At 44.8% G+C, this 23,747-nt stretch overlaps 1 protein-coding gene across 7 annotated transcripts in view; it reads left to right on the forward strand.

Moving 5' to 3' along the window:
- The window catches only part of BCAR3 (BCAR3 adaptor protein, NSP family member), a 220,015-nt gene extending 198,672 nt beyond the window's left edge, over positions 1–21,343 (forward strand). For 4 of the 7 annotated variants that reach the window (XM_061121343.1, XM_061121342.1, XM_061121344.1 and 1 more), the window contains 7 exons: positions 594–697; positions 2,009–2,661; positions 7,614–7,729; positions 11,848–12,019; positions 14,634–14,745; positions 17,704–17,916; positions 20,723–21,343. In XM_061121343.1, the coding sequence (XP_060977326.1) occupies positions 594–697; positions 2,009–2,661; positions 7,614–7,729; positions 11,848–12,019; positions 14,634–14,745; positions 17,704–17,916; positions 20,723–20,901 (1,549 nt within the window). In that variant the 3' untranslated portion in view covers positions 20,902–21,343. Of the gene's footprint in view, positions 1–335; positions 432–593; positions 698–2,008; positions 2,662–7,613; positions 7,734–11,847; positions 12,020–14,633; positions 14,746–17,703; positions 17,917–20,722 lie in introns of those variants that run through there. The other 3 variants (XM_061121346.1, XM_061121348.1, XM_061121345.1) reach the window with 3 other exon arrangements.
- Positions 21,344–23,747: the final 2,404 nt, after the last annotated feature.

A 23,747-nucleotide genomic window follows, 5' to 3' on the forward strand; every position in this document is an offset into this window, starting at 1 on the left:
GCTTACTTGATGACCCTCGGCCCTTTCCCGGACTCAGCCCAAGGAGGCTGGCCAGGGGATCCCCCAGTGGGGTCCTTTTGAATGGGTATGACAACCTCCCTGGGCAATCCTGCAGGTTATTTGGGGGACGGTGAACTTTCCACTGAAATGGAAACTGCCCCACAGTCTCCTTCCTAACTGTGACACTGTGAGGCTTGGTGGAGAACGCGTGTTAGTTATACAAGTCATTCCTCCTGGGTCTGTAAGTAATTTTAGGCGCTGTTGAAAGTACACATTCCAGTTTATCAGATTTTCCTGAGAGTGTCTTGAAACCTTTACCCTGCTCTGCTTAACAGGATGGAAGGACTCAGAAGCAGCAGCCTAGGATCTAACTGGATGGCTCCTGAGGACACAGCAAGAAGCCCGTGGCACAGTCATGTACTAATCACCCCGTCAGTGATTTCCTCCTCCAGCCGACATTCCTTGACTCTTAGGCTGTACAGGAGCACGCTCGTTCTGAGCAATCTTTTTCTTTTTTTAAAACTTTCCATGACGTTGCCTAAAGGTTTTACGATTTAATGACATGTTTCTGCCCTATCTGTGTTTTGCTTCAGAAATAAAGAGAAGAGTGGGAGCCAGCCAGCCTGCCTGGATCACATGCAGGACAGAAGAGCCTTGTCCCTCAAAGCCCACCAGTCGGAAAGTTACCTGCCAATTGGTAGGTCTTTGGGAATTTGGGGGGAAGAGGGTGATGGTGTTCCCCTGATTTTCTGCAGGCTCTCTCCCCTGCTCCATCTGGTCACGTAATTTGGGAAAGACATGAGACTCCACGTCTGGAGGCTGAGGGGTTCATAGAACTGTATCCAGATGCGAATCGCTGAGCCGGATGCTTTGTATGTGTGCGTGTCACTCAGTTGTGTCCGACTCTTTGCGACCCCATGGACTGTAACCCGCCAGGTTCCTCTGTCTGTGGAATCCTCCAAGCAAGAATACTGGAGTGGGTTGCCATTTCCTTCTCCAGGGGATCTTCCCAGCCCAGGGATCAAACCCAGGTCTCCTGCAGTGCAGGCAGATTCTTTACCATCTGAGCCACCAGGAAAGCCTGGATGCTTAATGTCTGCTAGCTTTTAAGCCTCATAAGAAGCCTTTAAGGTGAGCATGGTTATTCTCCTCTTTGGGGTGAGGAGACTGAGGCATGGATATAATTGACCTGTCTAGATGCATCTAGTAAGTGGTAAAGCCAACATCTGAACCTAGGTTTCCTGACCCTGAGCCCAGCTGCTAACTGGTGGTCATCATAACGAACACGCCTTCCCCTTAGTCTCCTCCCTGGAGAGAGGGTAAGTGGGTTGGTCTTGGGGTTCCTAGTAGAAACCCCGCTTCCTCTCCATTCTGCTGTCACAACTGGAAGAGTGAGATGGTATGGAAGGTGGGGGAACCAGCTAAGCAATTATGTTAATAGGCAATGGGATTGTTTTTCATTATTTTTGTAACTGACCTTCCTTGGGGAACCACAGGGTGATTTTTCTTCTCACCCCTTCATGAACTACTTGAAAGTGGTTTTTCTCAGCATCTTTTTCTCCCTTCCCCATGTGTGTCTGTCTCTTCCTTAAAGCTGGCAGGATCCACTCTGGCTTTGAGAGTGACTCAGGGCCCTCCCTCTTTTACACTGTGACTAAAGACATGTTTCTTAGGGCAAGATTAGTTTACTCACCGCCCTCCAAGCTCGATGTATTTCCCTGTTTTGACTGTATAACCTTCCGTGACCACAAAATGGCATAGCTGCCCAGCTGTGGGCAGTCACCAGGATTTAGAATTCCCCAAGAAGTGGCGTGGGGCCACCATTGCCCTTGACATGCTCTTGACTGCTCTAGACCAGACCTGTAGTGTTCATACTGGCTTGTCTTTTGAGGGTAAAAATCAAAACTCTAGGGTATGAATTGAGGGCCAGAAGCTGTCACTCTAGTTTTGTCTGTTTTGTGTTTTCCTCACAGCTGAGCTTTTTCTGACCCTCTGTTATCCTCCACAGGTGGTAAGCTGCCCCCTCAGTCCCCAGGTGTGGGCACAAGCCCCTGCCCGAGCTCACCAGTGTTCAGGACGGGTAGCGAGCCGACTCTGAGTCCAGCTGTGGTGCGGAGGGTCTCCTCGGATGCTAGGCCAGGGGAGGCGCTGAGGGGCTCAGACAGCCAGCTATGCCCCAAGCCGCCCCCCAAGCCCTGCAAGGCACCCCTGCTCAAAGCTCCCCCGTCTCCATCTATCTGGCTCAGCTCTGAAGCCAACTACTGTGAACTGAACCCAGCCTTGGCGGCCGGCTATGATGGGGCATCTAGGCTGCCTTTCTGTGCCCAGGACAGCTACGTGGAGTTGCTGACAGCCAAGCAGAATGGGGGGCTGAGCACCCGGAACTCTGACACCAGCTACTTGATCCTTGATGATGATGACAGGACAAGGCCTTGGAAGCCGCCGCCAGCCCCAGGGGACACAGGGCGGGAGGACCAGGACACATTTGTGATGCCTCTCCTAGAGACCACCTCTTCGTTCAAGCCCAATGACTTTGAGTCGAAGCTGCTTCCTCCTGAGAACAAGCCCCTGGAAACTTCGATGCTGAAGCGTGCAAAAGAACTGTTCACCAACAATGACCCCAAGGTCATCGCCCAGCACTTGCTCAGCATGGACTGCAAGGTAGGTGCCGGAGGGATTTCCAGAGGCTTGGAAGGGGGCTCTGTCTGGGCCTCATTCTGCCTTACTTTGTGACTTGTTTGCTCATAGGACAACGGAGATGATGACCTGGGTGTGGGATTTATTGAAGGGGTGGGAACCCAGGCTGTGACAACCCTTGCCCAGGCAGGAAACTCGTGAAATTCACCTGGGACAGAAGGATACAGGGCCACCCAGGGTCCTGCTCTCCTCCCCCAACCCCTGCCGTGCCCTTCTCCCAGCTCGTGTGGATTTTCAATTCTCCCTCTGCCTCACTCCATCAGAACTGGTGAAGTCAAGTCCAAAGAAGAGTACATTGTAGATGAAAATGGAGTTTCTGGAGTAGCAGGGCCTTCGTGGTTTTTATTTTATTATATGCTACATATGTACATTATATATTTATTTTTATTGTTATGAAAATGGTCTTTAGGGTAAAATTTTTAAAGTTACTTGCTCAGTTTAGAAAAAATATAAAACAATTATAAAAGATATCATTTTAGAAAAATTACACAATACAGATTAGGAGAAAAGAAAAAGTGAAAACCACACAAAATCCAGTTTCTTGGTGATCACCGTTGTTAACATTTGTTCCGCCAGTAGATGTGTAAATAATTGCATGCATATCTATTTGTTTACCACAGAAATGGCACAGGCCTATGCATACCACTTCAAACCTTTTTTGTCTTTCATAGAACAACATAGCATGACTGTCTTTCCATGTGACTATATAAACCTCTATTTACGTCATCATTTTTTAAAAAAAATTGTTATCATCAACATTTTTGATAGGAGGCATTTCTTTTAGATATGGGTGGCTTTTGTTCATAGCTGGCCCCAAGACAGCCTCATCCTTCAGAGTAATTTCTCGAAAGCAAGCGTTTAAGGCTGGGGCGTGCTCAGCCCACCCCTCAATATAAGGAGACAGATCCCTTCATTTGAGCAACAGATGAGGCCTTAGATTTAAAGCCCTTTTTCCTTTGTAGCTCAGTGAAGTCAATTAGCTTCAAAGGTCAGGGCTTATTGAGGAACTGGTTTTCCTAAATAAATTTCCTGGGTCATGAATCATGGCAGGAAATCTAATCTCCAAGCATTCCCCAGGGAGTTTCTCGGTTGATGGAGGCTCACAGGGCACATGGGACCTCCCAAAGCAGTCTTGAGGAATATTAAGCACGCGCTGGCTGTTTTGGGGCGAACAGCCGAGGGGCTGCCAGGAATGGGGCTGTGTTGGAGGAACAAGGGCTGTCTGTGTGGTTCGCTGGATGTCCTTGAGCAGGGCCCCAAGTGGTCAGATAATTTTCCTTGTTAAGACCTTACCTCATTCAGAGGGAGCTAAACCTGTTTGGGCAGGGAGAGGATTTAGTCTCCTGTTCTAGTTAGTATGAATAGGCCCTGGATCTGAGACAGCAGAACCACACCAGCAGGCCAGGAGCCTGGTGTGAACCTGTCTGAGTTCTCGGTGGTGGAAGTTCCTTGTGGGAACATGGCTCTGGGTTTACAGAACAGCCTAATTTCTGGGAGGAAATGAATGCTTCCCCGCTGTGTTCTCAGGCAGGACTTGGTAGTAGTCTAGGAGGAGGTGAGAGGCCCGACTGCTCTTCACAGCAGAGTCTGGAACCTTCCCACTGCCTTGGCAGTCTGTTCTCAGCTGAAGGAATGTGTAGCCTCCTCTTTGTTCTGTTTGCGTCTCTGTCTGCGTCTGTCCTCCTGGTGGTGGTCTCACTCCCCCCGTATGCTTTTAGGCACCCCTGGAAGAGGCGCTGGATGGAGCCCCCAGGCAGCGAGGCAGAGACCTGAGCGGGAGACCCTGACCATGAGCCCACCCCCAGTCCCCAGGGTGGGGCTGTTTCGTCTTCCTTCCTCCCTCATTTCCTTATCCTCTTCCTGAACTACTGATTTCAGGGCTTTGCCAACAGAGCAAGAGCAGCGAGCTTGTTTTACTAAGAAGTAAAACAAAGGCTGTTGTCACTGATCTGACTCTAACTGCAACCAGACCAGCCCACCCGGGAGCCTAGAGCTGACGAAGGGCAGCATCCAGGGCCCAAGTGCTGGTTCCCACCTGTGCCCAGAGCCCAGCCTGTGGGGGCTGTGGGTGGTCCTGAGTGCCCGGAGGCAGCAGGGTAAGCCCCTCCTGAGGCTGGGGCTGGGTGGGCATCCACTGAGCCGCTCCCACCCTGTGAATGGGTAACGCCCTGCCTTACCCACTTGTCTCTGCAGAAGCTAGAAGGAGACAGGCCCAGTGGCCAAGGGCCTGGCCTCTGGGGGTGAGCTGCCTGAGTCTAACACCACCTCCCCTGCCTCTCAGAGTTTCTAAAGGGAGAAGAGCGCCACAACCCAGGTGCTTGTGAAGACTAAAGCCCTCTACGGTGCCTGCCCCAGAGTGAGGCTGGGTGACGGTTCCCTAGTGTTATGTATTGAGCCTTGATTGAACACCAACTGTGGGCCAGGTCAGGTCAGGCCAGGTCGTGGTGGGAGAGGCAGGAGCGACAGTGACATAGAATTCGGACCACGGTCCAGGTGGGAAATGCTCTGCAGGACCTCCAGGGTAGGGTCTCAAACGTAGTGGAGGGAGGGGTCAGGGTGGAGATTTCTGAGACAAGCTTTGAAGGCTGAGTACGAGTTGGTGATGCCGAACACAAAAGCATCTTCCAGGTGGCAGGCAGCGCACACTTGCAGAGACTGAGAGGCCAAGAACCATAGGAGGGAGGGGTATTGGTTTATGAAGGATTCACTCTGGATGGGTAGTGAGGGAAATGAGGTCCGCAGGGGGAGGGCCTGGAAAATCTGTCTTTCTTTAAGTCTCTACTTCTGGACTCTTTCCAGGTTGCTGCCTTCAGGGCACTCTGCAGTGTTTCAGTGAGGGAGACAGGCTCGTAAGTGCAGAGCGCCCATCAGAGTCCTCTACAGAGGGCAACCGAGACGGCGACCTCATTTCTCCGTAGATGGTTCCTGGCAGCTGGGAAGAAGGCTGGGTCACCACAGCCATTCCCCAGGCAGTCAGATGAGGAGCGGACGGAACTAGGAGACCCTGCAGAGCCAGGATGGCTAAGATCAGGAGAGCAGAAGGCAGCCGGGTCTCATGGGGACGGGTGTCATCCTGCTCTGCCGGGTCCAGCTCACAGTGAATCCTCTAGAAGTGCTCGTCCTTCCTCTCCATCTCTGAGCAGCATGGCCCCAGGCTTTCCCAGGAGACCTAATCCAGGCTGCACTGTGACCTCAGGAGCCCTTGTCCCAGAGCTCAGCCTTGGGGCAACCAGGTGTTGGCATTTCCTGGTAATACATCAGGAAAGTGACCAGGGGACTGCATGTTTACACTGAAGGAAAACAGGCCAGAGGGGTTTGAAAACAGCTTCCAGAATAAAAGTGAATCAACGACAACCCTCTGACTCTTGTTATTGTTATTGAATGTGTTAGGTTTGGAGCCTCTGACAGGGCAGATGTCTAAACAAGCAAAGTGTGTGTGATTGCAGGTGACCAGGGTGTGCATCTGGGCTGCCTTGCCATGGTCCAGGCGTAAATCTCTTTCCAGAGATCAGGCCAGAATTCTTCCCCCTTGTACGTGGCCAGTGATTCATAACTTGGTTTTGTAAATAGCTCGGGTTTTAGGGTCATTTAATCCTTGGCAGAGTCCTTGAGGAAGGTAAACTCAGCAGTTGTTTAGAGAAGGGGAAACTGAGGCCGAGAGCAGATGAATCCTGAGTCTTATTCTGGAGTCTGCACTGGACAGCTCATCCCCAGGGCTGATGGTGGTGCCTTTGCTCAACTATAGAAGTTAAAGGTCAAGGTTAATAATATCAGCTAAACTGCCAGATGTTTTTGGTGGACTGTTATGAAGACACCTGGACTGTTCATATGCTCAGGATAATTATAGTGGAGGACAACTCCACAGGAACAAGGAAGGGAATTGTCCTGTGCCTGCCACATGTCCAGGGACGGTTTGACCCATTATATCTGCTAGCTGGACCTCCCATGGTGGGTGGACCTCCCCTGCCTGCAGTGCAGAAGCCACAGGAGATGCCGGTTCAATGGGAAAATCCCCTGGAGGAGGGCATGGCAACTCACCCCAGGATTCTTTCCTGGAGAATCCCATGGACAGCCTGGCAGGCTCCAGTCCCTAGGGTTGCAGAGTCGGACACAACTGAAGCGACTTAGCACACATGCACATCTGCTCGTTGCACTGTTAGTATCAACATATCAGTGCTCTGTGAGTGTCACCAGCCCCGTCTTAGAGATGCCCTGACTCAGTTGTAGCATTTGGAGGTAATGTGATAACCATAAGTGGTTAACTAATACCTGATTTCCAATAAGCTATGATCACACACTGGAACTGAGATGGGGCGTGCTGAGTGGGACAAACAAACCAGATTTTCTTTAAGGAAGACCTCTCAGGGGGAGAAGTGGGTGTGTTTGAGACCTCGGGTTTCACATAGCCGTACATGTTTCTAATAGTTTCCAGATGTACAATGCGTTTACTGAGCCCAGGAGAGGCGTAATTACGGGTAATAGGAGCCAGCCCTGCCATTAAGTGAGAACATGAACGGCAGAGCCTGCAGCAGAGTGGCACTTGGACGCAGCTCCACTTTTCCACTGCCGGGGATCAGTCTGCTCCATGCACACACAGTCCTGCTGTTGGCGGCAAATCTAGCAGCAGGATCCAGCCATGTTAGACATAAGCTCGAAGAACCACACCATTCTCTGGCCGGGCAGAAACACCAAATCTGCAGACCAATCTAGGTACTTTCCTGCCAGGTTTTACATTCCAGTATATGTATCAAAAGCCTCCAAACAGTGTATTAAAACTGTATTTTCAGATGCTGCTGCTCAAAAAGAAGTGCAACAAGTCAAGTGCATCCACAGTTTCCCAGTTTAGTGTATTTCTTTCCATGTTTACAGCAAGCCCACTTCCTGGTCCAGTTCATTTCAACCTGTGTTCTTGACAGGTCGCGAGGATACTTGAAGTCTCGGAAGAGATGAGGAAGAACATGGGCGTGAACTCAGGGCTGGAGCTCATCACCTTGCCTTACGGTCACCAGCTGCGCCTGGACATCATTGAAAGGTGAGTAGTGCTGTTCTGTACTTATGGTCCTTTCAACTCCACAGGCTGTCAGAGTTACAGGTTTCAGAGAGAGGCTAGGTACCCTCTGCCCCAGGGCCACCTCACTCAAGGAAGTGTGGCCCCGGAAGGCCTTTCCCGGAAGCCATGACCAGAGAATTCCTGGAGAAGCTCAGGTGGCAAAGAGGAAGTCAGGGAACAGATAAGCACGTTCGCGACCCTGCTCCTTGGGCAGATGGAGAAGCCGGCAGAGGCTCAGCCCTGGAACACAGGTCACCATCACCCCTGCTGGCCTGGGGTGGGAGCAGTGCTGCAGGCAGACGGAGCGGGGGTGCCATGCCGCTTCCCTCCAGCCTGAGCTGCAGCCCCTCTGTCTGCTTTAGGAATGAAGTGGGGATTTGTGGGGGGAGTTGGGAAGAACAGGGTCTGAACAGTGTTTTCTTTGAAGTGTGGACAAATGGGGGATCAGAGGGCAAGGGATGAGGCGCTCAGGCCCCCGACCTCTGAAGCATCACTGCCCTCTTCTCATGGAAAGCCAGGGCCCTGGCTGGCCATTAAAACCCACTCACGTCAGATATTTAGAAATTAGAAAGGTAGAAGTAGCGAGGCACGTTTTTAAGAAGCACTAGACTAGAATCTCATATTATCATAGAAGTTGGCCTTTTTGATACACATGAAAAGATAGTTGTTTGGGACAAGACTGTTTTGTTATCTGAAGTTTTCTGTTTTTCCAACCAGCTTCCCAGTTGCCACAGCACTCGAGTGGTCTTTAGTGGGCAGCCAGGGCCCTGGCTTCTCCTGAGAAGAGGACAGTGATGCTTCAGAAGCTGGGGCGCTAGCACCATCATCCCCGCCCATGGTTTTCTGTGATGTTTTGGGTCACAGTGCAGTCCAATACAACACTGATGGCAGCAATCTCCTGACAGCATCCACTAGCCACTGGGGACTACTGAGCACCTGAAATGTGGCAACTGAAGGATGAAATGTTTTATTTTACTCTTCAGCATTTTAAGTGTATAAATATAGCCATATGTGGTTTGTGGACTTTGTAGTCCTAGACTCCCGCTAGCCCCTAGAAAGTAAACACTATATTTCAAATGGCCTGGGAGAGTTGGTAACAGCTGCTTTCAAGGTTACCCGACTGAAGCAAATAAATGGCTCCAGTGCCTCGGTTGCTTTGCCTCCCGCAGGAAGCACCCAGAGTGCCGAATGGAGACTTCTGGGGGCAGGAGGGCAGGACGTGGCCCTGCTGCCGTTGTTCCGGCACACTTGTCAGCTTGTTGTTCAGTGTCTTTGGGCAGTGGTAGGTCTGACTTCTGAATTTCCCTGCCTGCCCTGCTCACTCTTCTAGATGCCAGCCCTGCTCTCCAAGGCATCCTCTTCCCTCCCCGTGCCCCAGGGGCCTGGCTTCTCATTTCCACTAACCTGCCCTCCCTCCTGGTCTGGGCCCATGGTCGTTGGTTCAGCAGAGACCAGCTGTGCTGCCATGCATCCCTGTTTCTCCTGTGATGCTTTTCAGACTGAAAACTCCCCAGTTGCAGGCCTTATTTATTTATGGCTGTGCTGGGTCTTCGTGGCTGTACAGGCTTTCTCTAGTTGTGGCAGGCAAGGGCTGTTCTTTGTCGCAGTGTGCGGGCTTCTCATTGCAGGGGCTTCTCTTGTTGCAGAGCACAGGCTCAATAGCTGTGGCCTGTGGGCTTTGTTGCTCTGCAACACGCGGGATCCTCCCAGACCAGGGATCAAACTCATATTCCCTGCATTGGCGGGTGGATTCTTTACCGCTGAGCCACCAGGGAAGCCCTGCAGGCCTTAAATTTTATCAGTTTCATTAGCTGTGTTGGGCATGCATTATGGGTGCCCAGGCTGAGGTCAGCAGGCTTGTGGCTTCTCTCTGGGCTATTTTCTGACTTCCACTCTTGTCTACATCCATTTCCTCTTTCTCCTGATTGCTGCCTGCCTGGGGTCTGGCTCTTTGCTTTGTTCCCCATCCAGAACTGACCTGTGGGATCTACCTGCTAGGGCCTGGGGAGTGGTTCTCTCCATTACAATATGTCTACTAAATAAAGGTTATAGCAGTCCTGCAGGATCAGATGATACCCTTGTGTTTGAGAGTCTAATATAAACCCCCCTCCATTTTAAACTTACCACCACCCATTCCAAGGCGAGTGAGCAGAGATGTCCTTCTGAAATGTTTTGTGTCTCTTACCCACCTCAGGAGCTTCTGCTACACACTTGCTTTGCTGAGCTGTTTTTCCCAAGGCGGTGTGTGCAGGAGATTTGAGGCAAATGTTGTTCGAATGGATGGATATAATTACCCAATTAACTGTTGATATAAAGCCAGGTCTTAAAGAAATAGAGAACCTGTCTTTTATTAAGGGCCATTAAAACACAGGAAAAAAACATTGACTAAAGAATCAATTGAAGGCAACATGGGAAGTTAGTTTACTATTAAACAGCTAAAATGTTCATCTCAACCTTAACACTTTGCAAATGGGTAACAAAACTCTTCAATAAGTTTAACATAATAAAAATATACTTTAAGTCTATTTTAAAGATCCATTGATTAAGAAAGACAGGAAATTAGCAAAAGAAGATAAAGGAAAGAGAGACAGGCAAAAGGGACCAAGATACAGAGGGAGAAATGCACACATAGATACCAGTGTAGTAACAACTGCTATTTGCTAGGTACTGCTGAGTCAGGCACTTTAATTACCTTTATACACACACACACACCCACAGTCTTTCTCACAACAGCCCTTGTTCCCGTTTTAGAGATGAGGAACTAGGGGAGTGGAGCAGTCAGGTAACAGCCTAAGGTCACACTTTGAGTAACCACCTTGCACACCCACATGTGCAAATGCTCAGAGACAGCAGAGCCTGTTACTGATTTAAAAATCATTGGAGAAACTGGTAATGCTAGCCACTAGATGAATCACTCCTCTCTTTGCTCTAGAAGAGTGAGGAGGAGACCAGCACAGGAAGCGTGGAATATCATCCTTAGCTGTGAATTTCTAGGACAAGGTGGCCCCAGAATTTCAGAGGCAAGTCATATTGTAGCGACCATAGCTGTGAATTAGCGCTTCACCTTCAGCACTCGTACCAGTACCTGGAGAGAAATTTACCCAAGGCCACTCTGGTGGCTCAGCTGCAATGCAGAAGACCTGGGTTCTATCCCTGGGTTAGGAAGATCCCCTGGAGAAGGAAACAGCTAACCACTCTATTATTCTGGCCTGGAGAATTCCATGCACTGTGTAGTCCATAGGTTCACAAAGAGTCAGACACGACTGAACAACTTTCACTTTCACTCTGGCCCAAGGTGGGGAATGCCCATTCCTGGGCCACAGAGGGAGGGAGAGGCAGGCTTACAGACTGCTGCCACCAGGAAGGAGACCTCTCTGCAACCCCATTCATATCCATCCTATTGTCTGTACAGAAAAGACCACTCTGCTTCCTGTTCTGGGTCTGCGCAGTTGACCCGTGGCGTTCAGGGTGAGAAAGGGAGGATTGTTGGTAGATACAAAATTTCTTTCTATGAGGGTCTGACCTTACACAGAAATCCTGCCAGCTCACTGTTGAGTCTTTGTCCACATTTCCACTCACTCTCTGGCCCCTTGACCCAAGCCACTCTATTCTTAGCTCCTCATCCCTTGTTCTCACATCCATATTGTCTTCCTGGATCAAGCATATTATCTCATCTTTCTGTCCCTTCCATCCCCCAGTCCAGGGGGCTTAGGGACTTCCCTGAGGAAAGGATTCCTCAGTGTGTTGGGGACCTGGCATCTCCGCGCACCTGTCATGGTGAGAGGGACAAGGAGCACGTGCACTTCTGAGCAGCTTCAGCACAGGAAGGCCCTTTCATGCCCCTTGCTCCAGGGTTGAACACTCCATGTCCTGGGGTATCTGTCCTTTTTGAGATTCTCCACAGGATGCCCACTGAGGCCCTTCTGCAGTCACTCTGATGGGGGTGGTCCCTCTGTTGCAATCAGCAACCTAACTGTGTGAGCTGCCAGTGTGTCTCAGGAAGACAGCGGCAAATGGTGCAAAGCAGTTTGGCCAGTTTGGTTTCATTTCCTCCTGGTCCTATTAGTCCTGGGCCTGATCGCTCATCTCCTTCCTTTCAGACACAACACGATGGCCATCGGCATTGCAGTGGACATTCTGGGCTGCACGGGCAGTCTGGAGGAGAGAGCAGCCACCCTCAATAAGATCATCCAGGTGGCAGTGGAACTGAAAGACTCCATGGGGGACCTCTATTCTTTCTCAGCCATCATGAAGGCCTTGGAAATGCCACAGGTAAATTTCCACTTGCTGTGTGCAGCCCTGTGGGCCTGGGTGTACTTAATGCTCTGCAAAGTGGTCTTCAAGTCCATGCCTGACAAACCACAGGTGACTTTAGTCAATTCAAAAGGTAAATCGTGTCTTAGTGAAAGCTGCTTTGATCAGGGGGCAAACAGGAGCCGCGTTGCAGGTTTCTGGCTCTGTTTTTAAAGACAGCAGATAATCGCTGACTACCTACACTTTCTCTGTGATGTATAATAAGAAGAGTCATCCTCAAGAACAACAGATGTTCCTGAAGAACCAGTTAGGGTGATACATCTGGCTCAAGTGTGTTGTGTAAGAAAGACTGCTTCCATCTGGGTCACTGGGCGGGCGGGCTGTTTGGGGTTATGACCGGGAAACCAAGACATTTGGGGAGCTGATCTCTGAGGATCCCCAGGGTGGTTTATCTCAAAGTATGTTCCTCAGGTCACCTACAACAGACTCTCCTGTTAAAAGACTCAGCTTCCTGGCTCATTTGCCATACAGCCCCCTAAAGCAGAGTTTCTGAAATCAGGCACTTTGAATTTATCTGCTTTGACAGCCTGTTTTTAGGATGAGGGTTGAAACTGAAAATTTGTTTTTGAAGCCAAGTGGACCTCATAGAGGTAGATGCTCAGTGACTTCGAGTACGAGATCACAGTCCCACAAACCCAATCTGCAACCAGTCATACCAAAGCCACCACTCATTTAGCTTGGCTATTTCGCAGCCAGCCACAGGTTCTCTGAAATCCTGCATGTTAAGAACATAATTTCCTTGTATGAAACCAACGTCACCTTTCAAACAAGAAGCTGAAACGCTTCATGCTTTCACCAGGAAATTTTGAGAAGGGTCAATTCCAATTATAATATTCCAAGAACTTTCAAATTTCTTTAGATACACTGAAATTATTTGGGTCAGTATTTGAAATAAGCAAGTTCAGCTGTATTTTCATGATATACTGACTTCTACTATACTAACAGGAGTTATCATTTTTCATTTGGGTGTTTTTAATTTATGTCATGTTTATTTCCTTTTATCCAAAACTGCCTATAATTCTGAGGACTTAATAGGCTAGCTTTTCATATAGCTTCCCAGCCCAGAGCTTCCTCTGAGAGTAGTGAAGGGGAATTTTGTGACATTAACATGGTTGCTGTCCATGACATCAAACTCAGCAATTAGGGACTTACCCCAAAGCACATGAACATGGCTATATAGGTGGTCCTCCCATCCCACGGCAGCATCATCCTCTCCCTTTCTGCAGCACTTCAGCAATGCTGGGGCATTGCCCTCTGGAGGGGCAGAGTCCTCTAGAGTGCTCGGGGCTCTGCTTGGGGTGGGAAGTGGCAGGCCCAGGGAAAACCAGAGACTAGAGTCATGTCATTTCTGTGTCAGGTCACCTAAACCTGACCCTGGACTATAGCCGTTTGTGCTGCCTTCTCTTCTCAGTTTCTGGTATCAAGAGAGAGCATCCAGGAGGTGGGCCTAGCCCAGAGATAAGGGCTCCTTTCAGAAAGGCGGATGCTTCAGGGCAGGGAAGAAGGGGGCGGGAGAAGAAATGGTGGCTTTGTGGGTGGCCGGAGGAAGATAAGCCACATCCTCCCCTTCCCAGCAGACCTGCTGATGGTGATCCTTTCTCACCTTCCTCTTGGAATACACAGGGAGTTCTTAGAGGCCAAGGAAATGAATCTCAGCTCTGCCATTTAGCTGTGAAACTTGACCAAGTTACCTAATCTCTTGTCTTCTGATCTGTAAAATGAAGTCAAAATACTGTCTCATAGAGCACTGTGAGGATTAAATGAAATTCCTCAAATACCTAACAGTATTGGCTCTCATTCCCTATATATTAGTTCCCTTTCCCCCCTTCCTTGTTTCATGTAGAAGACATCAGACACGGGCTTGCTGGTTTTAGGGTGTGAATGGGGGACTATTAGGATAGTCAGAGTCAGTGGCATATGTTGGTCTGGACTAAATGATTCCAAAGAAATGAGCAGTGGCATCATGTGGCCTAGGCAATTTTCCATGTGTCTCAGACTTTATTACTTAAAAATAACATTAAAATGCTTAAGATCATAATTCTACATCCTTACATCGGTATCAACTCTGTGGAGGACAGTTGGCAATGCCTACCAAGATTTTATTTCTTGACCCAGTAGTTTTACTTCTGGAAATTTATCCTCCAGATATTCTCTTACTTGTGCACATCTGCAAAATCTTTGAGATAATTCTATAACAGAAAAATGTTTAAAGCTCTTATGTATAGGAAATTAGCTAAACTATGGTTTATGCATAAATGGACCATTAGAAGCTTAATAAAACAAGACTGTTGTATGCTGTTCTATATGTACTTATGTGAAATAACTTCCAAATAAGGAACAGGAAAATATGTGTATAGTATGATATGCATTTATTTTAAAAGGTGTGTGTGTCTAATGGGTCATGAGAGCAACATGGAGCAGGGAGTTGGTAGGGATTAGCTTTTCTCTATACTGTCCTTTCAACTGCTTTGAGTTTCTATCATGTCCATCTATCATCCATTTCATAACTTAAGCACCAAGGTAGTTTTAAAAAGAGCCTTTTCCAAAGCTATAACACTTTTATTTCTTCCAGATCACACGGTTAGAAAAAACGTGGACTGCCCTGCGGCACCAGTACACACAAACCGCCATCCTCTATGAGAAACAGCTGAAGCCTTTCAGCAAAATCCTGCATGAAGGCAGAGGTGAGCACAGGGTCAGGACAGGCGGCCTGGGGGCTGCTCGGCAGTGTCATTATCTGTTCTGGTTTGAGCAAAGCTTTTAGCAGGGCATGGTATAAAGGCTCCAAGTTATCTGCAGGATTGTCAATGAGTCATCAAGCCTTTATCAGATGATAGAGTTGCTTGTAGGTATTCAGTTGCTAAAACAAGACATAGGATACCAGTCACCTCATTTTGAGCTTAACTTTGTAAACTGAGGTACAGTTTACATATTAGCTTCAGGTGTACAACATAATGGTTCAATATTTGATTATGCTGCAAAATGATCACAATAAGACCAGTTAATATCCATCAGCATACATAGGTATAAAAATTTTTTTTCTTCTGATGAGAACTTTCAAGATTCACTTTGCTAGGTACTTTCAAATATGCAATATAGTATTCACTATAGTCACCATGCTGTATAGCGTATCTCCAGGAGTTACTTTATAACTGGGAATCTGTACCTTCTGATCCCTTCAACCATTTCACTTCTCCCTTTATCTCGGGCAACCACCAATCTGTCCTCTACATCCATGAGCTCAAGGGGTCTTTCTGTTTTTCTCAGACTCTACATGTGAGTGAGTTCACATGCTATTTATCTTCTTCTGACATATTTCACTTAGCATAAAACCCTTAGTATAATACCCTCAAGTTTGTGTTGTCACAAATGGCAGGATTTATTCTTTTTAATGGCTGAATAATATTCCACTGTGTGTGTGTGTACACACATATGCATCTTTTAAAATTGAAGTTATAGTTGATTTATGATGTGTAAATCTAGTGTACAGCAAAATGATTTTTATATATTTAATATTTTTTCATTATAGATTATTGCAAGATATTGATTATAGTTCCCTATGCTATACAAAAGGACCTTGTTGTGTAAATAAGTTCATTTGTATCATTTTTTAGATTTCATACATAAGTGATATCATGAGATATCTACCTGTCTGACTCACTTCACTCAGCATGATAATCTCTAGGTCCATCCATGTTGCTGCAAATGGCATTGTCTTTTTTCTGGCTGAGTAGTATTCCATTGTGTACATACATACACCACATCTTTCTTTACCCACTCCTCTGTTGAGTGACATTTAGGTTGCTTCCATATCTTGGCTATTGTAAACAGTGCTGCAATGAACACTGAGGTACAGGCCTCTTTCCAAATTAAGGGTTTTCTCCAGATACATGCCCAAGAGTGGGATTGTTGGATCATATAGCAACTCTTTTCAGTTTTTTAAGAATCTCCATCCTGTTCTCCATAGTAGCGGCACTAATTTACATTCTCTCCAACAGTATAGGAAAGTTCCCTTTTCTCAACACTCTCTCCAGCATTTATTATTTGTGACTTTTTGATGTGATACCACTGTGAAGTAATACCTCATTGTAGTTTTGATTCACATTTCTCTGATAATTAGCAATGTTGAACATCTATTGTCTATTGAGCATCATGTATCTGTTGGCCGTCTGCCTATTTGTTCAGGGGGCTATTTGTTTTTTTGCTAATTGTATGAGCTGTTTGTATATTTTCAAAATTAAGCCCTTGTCAGTTACATCGTTTGCAAATATTTTCTCCCATCTGTTGGTTGTCTTTTCATTTTGTTTATGGTTTCCTTTGCAAAAACATGTTTAATGAGGTCCCCTTTATTTTTGCTTTTATTTTTACTACCTTGGGAGACTGATTTAAGGTAAGATTGCTATGATTTATGCCAGAGAATGTTTTGCCTATATTCTTGTCTCAGAGTTTTATGATATTGTGTCTATATGAGTTTATTTTTGTGTATGGTGTGAACAGAAGTGGTGAATTGGCATCCTTTTATTCCTGTTCTTAGATGAAAAGTTTTTTGCTTTTCAAGTATGATGTTAGCTATGGGCTTGTTATATGTGGCCACATTATGTTGTTGTACATTCCCTCTATATACACTTTGTTGGGAATTTTTTTTTTTTTTACCATAAATGGATGTCAGATTTTGTCAAATGATTTTTCTGCATCTATTAAGATCAAATTATTTTTCTTTCATCTTATTAACACAGTATGTCATGTTGATTTGTGAATATTGAGCCATCCTTGTTTCCCTGGAATAAATCCCACTTGATCAATCCATATGATCCTTTTAATGTATTGTTGAATTCAGTTTGCAAATATTGACCTATAATTTTCTTTTCTTGTGGCATTATAAAGGTTACAGTCCTATAGGATCCATGGGCATAAGCCCCTTTGGCCATCAGAGCTATAGTGTTCTAGAGGTAGCTGGACAAAGGTATAAGCTCTTTTCTAGGATATATCAAGGAGCTGGAGCAAGGCAGAGAACGCACACAAAGACTGCATCATTTATCAGCTTTCATTTGCTGAGGGCCTCCTAAACCCTTCTTTCAGGCTAAAACTTTAATATTGGCAAATGAACCTAATTTGCATAATATCTAGGCACCTCTCAATTGGCTGCCTCTGTACCAAGCTCTGGATTAGGTGAGTTCAAGCTTGTAAGCCCTTTAAGACCTGTTTCTCAGACAATTATAGCCTTGGGGTCTTATAGGGAGGTACAGTGTTGAGTTTCAAAGTTAGATGTTTGGGGGGTTTGTATCTCAGGTGCTGATCTTAAAAGTTGGGGGTGCTACACATGGGGTTCAAGCCCTTTGCTCCTCAGGTTGAAGCTCCAGGTTTTGAGTTCCCTCCTGACTGTGGGTCACTGCCCCAGGGGAGGGTTTATAGTGTGATAGTCTCCCAGCCCCTCTTACCTGCTTTTATGTGGGTCTTCTCTTATTTGCACAATGCAGTCTTTAGGATTTTTTTCCAGCAGAAGTTGTTCCATACTTAGCCATAGATTCACTGTGTCCACAGAAGGCGGTAAGCCCAGGACTCTCCTACATTGCCATCTTCAACTGAAACTTGGGGGAAAAAAACATGATGTGGAGAACTTTATCCCTGCCCCTGTTTTTCAGAGGCCACATGTGTTCCCCCAAACAATGTATCAGTCCCACTGCTGATGCCTCTTGTGACCTTAATGGAGCGCGAGGCTGTCACTTTTGAAGGAACTGACATGTGGGAAAAAAACGATGAAAGCTGTGAGATTATGCTGAACCATCTGGCAACGGCCCGACTCATGGCGGAAGCTGCAGACAGCTACCGGATGAATGCTGAGAGGATCCTGGCAGGTAAGAGCTGCTCTCTACTCTGCACAGTAATTGGACTGAAGGAATGAAAACAGCATCGATGCTCTCAATTAGAAAAAGACCAAGTAGGAAAGATTAAGACCTGGGAATTCCATTTCTTGTATTACTTACTCTTAATTCCTGCCTGACTTAAGGATCCTGCTTCTCTCTTCTTTTGTGTCAGTGGTATAAGAAAACAGAGAAAAGATCAAGAAAGAATCTGTCAGTTTGTTTACCATTAGTACCACTAATAATCATTATTAGAAAACGTGATGGGCCCACATGAGGAGTTGGGGTTCTGTTGGACTTATCTATATTCTTGTTTCTTCCCAGACACACTGGGACATGAGCTCCTCTGCTCTTGGCATCAAAGGGTCCGCCGTAAGCCAAGGCTCTGAGATTGAGAGTTTGGAGAAAAGCACAAACCACAAGTACATTGATCCAAACTTGGGTTTGGGTTAGTGCGACATGTGTCTTCAGGAGTGGCCAGCTAGGCTAAAGAGTGGGATAGAGGTGGGAAGGCCTTCCATGTAGGACTGTGGCTGAGGAAGAGCCAGTGAAGGGTTTTAAATATAAGAAGATGTTATCACATGGTTAGACTTGTTTTTAGCCTGGCATCTTTGCGCAGGAAGGCTGGAGGGCTGAAAAGTGAGTACAAGAAAAACGGCCTTGTCTCTTCACCACTGTATACTTTTTAAAACTCTTCAAGGACCTACAGTTTGATCCAGAAGGTTAAGAACTATATGAGGCAGGAGAGGTCTATTATTTTGACCTAAAACAAAGTTGTTAATTCAGAAACAGAATTTGGGACTAAACAACTTGCACTATGTCTGCTATAGGTATAAGCAATACATACGTGTTTCTTTTCCTCAGAAAGTCCAGCAGGGTTGGCAGTATAGGACTCAGATGCTAATTATAAGAGCTCCCCTGGTGGCTCAAACAATAAAAGCATATATAATTCAAGTCAGTAGATATTATTAGAATGCCTGCTTGTACAAAACCAATAAGTATTTTACATTAGATGTTCTAAGCCAATATATCAGAGTGGATTTTGAGAAAAGTATGTTTTAAGCTGTTCTAGAGCAAATCACCTTAAAGGTATTTGATACTTCTCAGCTGATCCTGCTACAGGTTTTCACAGCAAGTTCTTATTGCTGGAATTAACTGTGAACCCAGTAAGGGCAGAAATTTGCTCACCAACATACCCCAGTACCCTGCCCAGGAGAGGGGCTTAAAGCAGATTAACTGAATGAATGGAAGTTGTCATCTGGCCTCTAGTTGGTTATCTGCCAAAGATATTTTGGCATCACATGGAAGAATGAAATAGAAGGCTTCTGTTATCCTCTCCACCACCCAAGAGACTATGATTCAGATGCTGGGACTATATTTAATGACAGAGCCAACTACTCCAGCAGTAATCAAGGATGAGAAACATCTGTCTGTATGACTCAAGCTAGAGGTTTCCCCTGCTCTCATAGAGCTTGACTGAGAGCATCCTTGGCCATAAGTAGAACAGATCTCTTACACAGAAAAGAGAGTTAAGAAATGGGCCCAAACATATGATTGTTAACTGTTTCTTGACAAAGGTGGCAAGGTAATTCACTGGATAAAGTAATCTTTCAACAAATGTGCTAGAACTATTGAATGTCATGGAAAAAAATTTTCAATTTTACCTCAAAGAATACACTCAGAGCTCTTTACACTAAGAGCTAAACTGTAAAGCTTCTATGAAAAAACACAGAAATTCCTTGTGTCTGGCAAAATTTCTTAAGACATAAAAAGCATGAACCATAAAACACTGATAAATCAAAATTTTACATTTTGCTCTTTGAAAGACATCATTAAGGAAGCAAAAAGGCACACTACAGACTAGAAGAAAGTATTTGGCAAACATACATCTGATAAAGGACTTATTATACAATGACAGATATCTATATGGAAAAATGTTCAAAGCATTAGTTATTACAGAAATATAAGATTAAACCACAGTGAGCTGCCACCACCACCATCTAGAATGACAGAGTTCACAACTGCACTCTTCATTATGTTACTGATGAGAATATAAGACAGTATAGACATTTTGGAAAAGAGTTTGACAGTTTCTTTAAAGTAAACATATATTTACCACATGACCCAGTACTTCCAAAGATATGAAAACACATGTCCATGCTAAGACTTAATCACAGATGTTCGCATTATTTGTAACAGCCAGAAACTGGAAACAATCCAAATGTCTTACCACTCGGTAAACAAAATGCAGTATATCCATATAACTGAATACTACTCAGCAATGAAAAGGAATTATTAACAGGCAACAATATGGAATAATATCAAATTTCTAGAAAAGGCAAAATAGCAATGAAAAGCAGATTAATGGTGTGGGGTAGGTTCAGGGATTGACTGAGAAGAGGTACTAGGGATTTTCTAGGGTTCTGAAGTGGTGTGATGTTTACACAACTCTATAAACTGTGCAGCTAAAAAAGGTGAATCATGACAAGTAAATTATAAAAGCTTTAAAAAAAAATACTTTGAACACTCCTGCACTAAAACCATGGTGGCTTGCGCACACAAATTTTATTCTGTCATATCTTAGTGACTTAGTTATTCTTCTTTGAAGTTGCTCAGGTCCTTGGGGGTGGGGGGTGTTCTCCCCTTCCTTATATAGAAAGATCCTGTTTTTTTCCTTGAGGGCATTTTTTAAGTTCTGAGAGATGTTCATTTTGATCCTACTCTAAACGAGCAAGTTTTCAGTCTATTTTCAACACTGTTTCAAGCAGAACTGAAGTTTTTCTGGTTTTGTTTTTATTAGGTTTTCAACCAGATGAAGAAATGAGTGAAGTCTTCAAGACTGAATTCCAAATGAGATTGCTATGGGGCAGCAAAGGTGCACAAGTCAATCAGACAGAGAGATATGAAAAATTCAATCAGATTTTAACTGCCCTCTCACGTAAACTGGAACCTCCTCCTGTAAAGCAGATGGAGTTTTGATAACTCTCCAGAGAAGCTTAGGATATAATATCAAGCTTATCCACTTTCTCCTCTGAGAAAGCTTATCATTTGATAAAGTAATAATGTGCAAATCTGACAATATACAGCTTTTAGTATCCACAGGATATTAAACATGTAAATTGCACAGAGCACACTTATTTATGAAATGTTTAAAATTACTACTGATTTTAAAATAAATGATAATTTATTAAGGTAACTGTTGCTAATGTTGATCAGCAAATTTAAGTGAAGACCCAGCTATATTGACTGGTTGCTTTCTATTACTGAGGTATATGACCATTTCAGTTTTAATTCCATGTCAGATAAGTGTAAATAGAAGAGTTTAAAAGCATGAAACTGAAGATATCAGTTGTATGATATTCTCTAACTAAATATGAAAAATGTAAATAGTCATATGAAAATATATCTTTTTGTGAAACAACTGTATCCAGTCTCTTTAATACTAAACAATTTATTGTAGTACAATAATTCTACCTCCTACCTTCTTGGGGCACCCTGTTCCCTTGCCACCACATCCTGATAGTAAACCAAAATCAAGAGAGTGGTACAGAAAATCTAAGGTATCTGACTCAGGGGACCGGGTAAAATAGTGATAAAGGTGGAGCTGACACCAGAACACCTAAGTTACAACAAAAGCTCTGGTGCTTGCAAGCAGCTGGACTTTGGTCACGTTAACCCTCAAGCCCAACGTGCAGCACAGCGGCTGGTATGAAGTGAGCACCAGATGCTAGTGTGTTTCATGACATTATTTCACTTATTTCACTATAAGTAACTTTTCCTCTAGCTGATAAGTTTTCTATGTTTTTGACTTCCCAAAGGGGATACTTTCTAGTTTAACAGTATCTGTCTCAATTTTTTTCTACTGTAGAATTTGAATACAAGTCTTTAAAATATCAATAATAAACCTCTATCACTCTGCCACCAATTGTCACTTACCGATCTGCTTTTTCTTCCTGTCTTCTAAATAATATGGGGATCACACAAATAGTTTTATATCCCACTTTTCTCCAATGAGTTGCGAAAATTTCTCCAGGGTGGCCTTTGAAAAAAATGATTGGTTCCAGAGGTTACACTATAATTTAACCATCGCTCTATTATTGGTCATCTTAAATATGCCCACCAAAACTAAGTACAAGGCTCTCGTGTAGTCTGTTTAATAAAATGGAAATATTAGTTTCAAATCCTGGACTCTCTATTCTCATTAATGCGGCCTAGAATCATGAAGCTCTTCTCCCAGTTTTTAAAAGCCATCATTTTTTTTTTTTTCCTGAAAACACCAAAGCACACTTCTACTTCTGGTGGTATGGGGGTTCAGATGCTCTTAGAAATCCCTCTAACTAAATTTTCATAAACATACCTTTTAATGCACTCTTAAGCTTCCCTTGTGACTCAGCTAGTAAAGAATCCGCCTGCAATGTGGGAGACCCAGGTTCAATCCCTGGGCTGGGAAGATCTCCTGGAGAAGGGAAAGGGAAAGGCCAGTATTCTGGCCAGGAGAATTCCATGGACTACAGACCATGGGGTCACAAAGAGTCAGACACAACTGACCAATTTTCACTTTCACTTCACTTTGAAGTTTGACAGAATGAAAAGGGAATCCCTAAGAAATAATCTTCTACTTCCCACCTCACTCATCAAAAGGAACAGCAAATTTAAATCAACTCTGTAAAAGGAAGTTAAAAACCCTGGGTAGCCCTAAAGGCAAATACTGACAACAACTCAATGAATGGGAGATGGTATCTTAAGGGAGCTGAACAGGAAATGCCTCCATTAAGTAGGAATCCTTAAAGGACCCCTGTTAGCAGGCTGGAAAAGAAATAATTTGCCAGCAAAGAGAGGTTACCAGGGAACATCTACAAGAAGAAAAATAATTGTAATGATAATGGTCTTTGGTGAGGATTTGCAACTACAAGTGAAAGTGTTAGTCACTCAGTTGTGTCCAACTCTATGCGATCCCATGGACTGTAGTCCACCAGGCTCCTCTGTCCATGGGATTCTCCAGGCAAGAATACTGGAGTGGGCTGCCATGCCGTCTGCCAGGGGATCTCCCGACCCAGGAATCAAACCTGAGTCTCCACAGGTAAGCAACTACAAGCCTGTCCTCAAATAGGTCTGGAGTAAACTTGACAAAATTTATAAAACTCAAAAACAAGAAACTGATTTATAGCGGTAACAAAACACACATACACACACACACACTATATATATATATATATATATATATATATATATATATATATATATAAAACACAAACAGAAACAGTGTCATGAAAAATAAAATGCTACGGGTAAAAGATTTAGAATCCCAACAACTTCAGATACTGGAATTATCCCATTTTGAATGCAAAGCACTCATATATGAATGTCTATAAAGAGAACATGAACTCAAACAGGAAATGAGTATTTAAAAAAGGATCAGATTTTAAGAGAAACTAGATAGACCCTTTAGAAATGTATAATAATGAAACTCAAAACTCATTGGATGCTAATAATAAACAGAAGATTAGATCCAACTGGCTTCCCGGGTGGCACAGTGGTAAAGAATCCGCCTGCCAATGCAGGAGACTCAAGAGATGCAGGTTCAATCCCTGAGTCAGGAAGATCTCCTTTGAGTAGGAAATGGTAACCCACTCCAGTATTATTTCCAGGGTTACGAGAACAGTCATGCAGTTGCAAAGAGTTGGACATGACTGATCACACTTCACACTACTACTAGATCCTACTGAAGCTTTAATGAACTCAAAAACATATCAGAAGACCATGCCCAGAATACAGCAGAGACAAGAAAAATAAGAGATTAAAAATGAAAGTTAAATCACTCAGTC

This window comes from Dama dama, chromosome 20 (genome assembly GCF_033118175.1).
Source record: "Dama dama isolate Ldn47 chromosome 20, ASM3311817v1, whole genome shotgun sequence".
Classification (NCBI taxonomy): Eukaryota; Metazoa; Chordata; class Mammalia; order Artiodactyla; family Cervidae; genus Dama; species Dama dama.